This window comes from Terrapene carolina, unplaced genomic scaffold (genome assembly GCF_002925995.2).
Source record: "Terrapene carolina triunguis isolate 2854851 unplaced genomic scaffold, T_m_triunguis-2.0 Scaffold30, whole genome shotgun sequence".
NCBI lineage: Eukaryota > Metazoa > Chordata > Testudines > Emydidae > Terrapene > Terrapene triunguis.
The window spans coordinates 7027465-7029068 of record NW_020664381.1 but is presented as its reverse complement, the minus strand read 5'-3'; the positions used below and the strand labels follow the sequence as shown (position 1 = coordinate 7029068).

The following is a 1604-nucleotide window of genomic DNA, read 5'->3' as shown; positions in this document are numbered from 1 at the left end:
GAGTCCTAACTTAGACAAAACTCTTCATTTGGCCTGAGTATAGACTGAAACAGAACTGAACTAAGAACTAAGTAAAGACCCACTTGATCCCCTAAACACATGGTAAAATGCAGACTCTTGGGACCAGATCCTCAGCTGGTCTAAATTGGCACTAAATTTTTCACTAGCTGAGGGAATTGACCCTGCAGTTGTTATAGTACAGAATTAAAAATATCTATATATTTGTTTTCAATGGCAGTGCACTGGAAATATGGTCGATTTACGAAACTTCACCCAGACATTGGAAGATGTTTTCAAAAACACATTTCTTAACTACATGAATAACTGGCGCCGGAACATGACAGCGGAACAAGATACACTGCAAGCAACAGTTGATGCGGAAAACTTTGATTACGTTATCTTGTACCTCATTGTAATGATTGGAATGTTCTCCTTCATTATTGTGGCTATCCTAGTGAGCACGGTGAAATCAAAGAGGAAAGAGCACTCTAATGACCCATATCACCAGTACATTGTTGATGATTGGGGTGAAAAATATAAGGGCCAGATTCTAAATCAAAATGACTTGAAGTGTACGATCCATGAAAACATCAGTGCAAGGGACAAAACCCCTGGATCGCCTTGATTTCTTGGAGATAGCACCAGTGAATACACCATAAAGCCATGTATGTAATGTAATGTTTTCACTAGGATTCTGAATTGCCATCACATTGTCTGATAAATAGCCAGAGGTGTCTAGATATAGATCGTTCCAGAGAAATTAAATCTACTGCTTCACTGTGAGATTTTTGGGTGAGGCTACTTAGTCAGCCATCCGAGAAAGAGAAGTATTCATACTTTATTTTGATTTTCTATTCTGCTTGACACTAGAGAGGCATGAAAACACCTAACAAAAATTGCCCCCAAACTATGGGTAGATTTAAAATCTGGATGTGGATCTGACTCTGAATATCCCAAATCGAAATAACGGACAAAACCAAATCCCTAGATCTGAAGACATGTGAACTTCAAGGTGCTCAAAATCCGGATCATGATCCAAACAGGACAGCTGGAGCTCATCTCTTATAATATAATAAAATCTTGTAAAATAAATCTACACGTAAACTGTCTGAACAATATTTTATGGTGCTAGCCATAGGAGATATCTTATCCCTCCATCCATTCAACATGAATAACACTGATTTTATAATGCAAATTCCTATTATCAATTTGATATTCTTCCATATCTGAGACAAACATTTAAAATACAATACCTCAAAGAATCCAGTTTCAAAGCTACAGAACTCTAACCTCATCCTTTAATCACCTGCTGGTTATCTGCACTGGGCACCACCCACCTTTGTGTCTGAAGTCTTCGGAGAACCAAATCTTTCTCACAAAGTCTGGTGCTCTCTAAAATGTATAACACATTTTTCCTTAGTTAGTTGTCTTACTTAATCCCTCCTCTCTTTTATTGTCCAGTGGAGAAGGCTGGGAGCTGGGAGACCTGGGTTATACCCACTTTTCAATGATGTATGTGGCAGTCAGGACCCTGAGAACCAGCGAGGTCCTGTGTGTGTGTCCGTGCGCGTTCACATATGGAGTGGTGTAAGGATCCCAAGCAT

At 39.2% G+C, this 1604-nt stretch overlaps 1 protein-coding gene across 1 annotated transcript; it reads left to right on the top strand.

The window, feature by feature from the left end:
- The first annotated feature begins 250 nt into the window (after nucleotides 1-250).
- On the top strand, nucleotides 251-625 carry LOC112104622 (potassium voltage-gated channel subfamily E member 2). The gene has a single exon (XM_024197034.2). The coding sequence runs from the start codon at nucleotides 251-253 to the stop codon at nucleotides 623-625; it is 375 nt and encodes a 124-aa protein (XP_024052802.1).
- The last annotated feature ends 979 nt before the right edge of the window (nucleotides 626-1604 follow it).

Coding starts and splice junctions, on each gene's coding strand:
- LOC112104622 (XM_024197034.2), top strand. CDS start 251: ATGGTCGATTTACGAAACTTCACCCAGACATTGGAAGATGTTTTCAAA.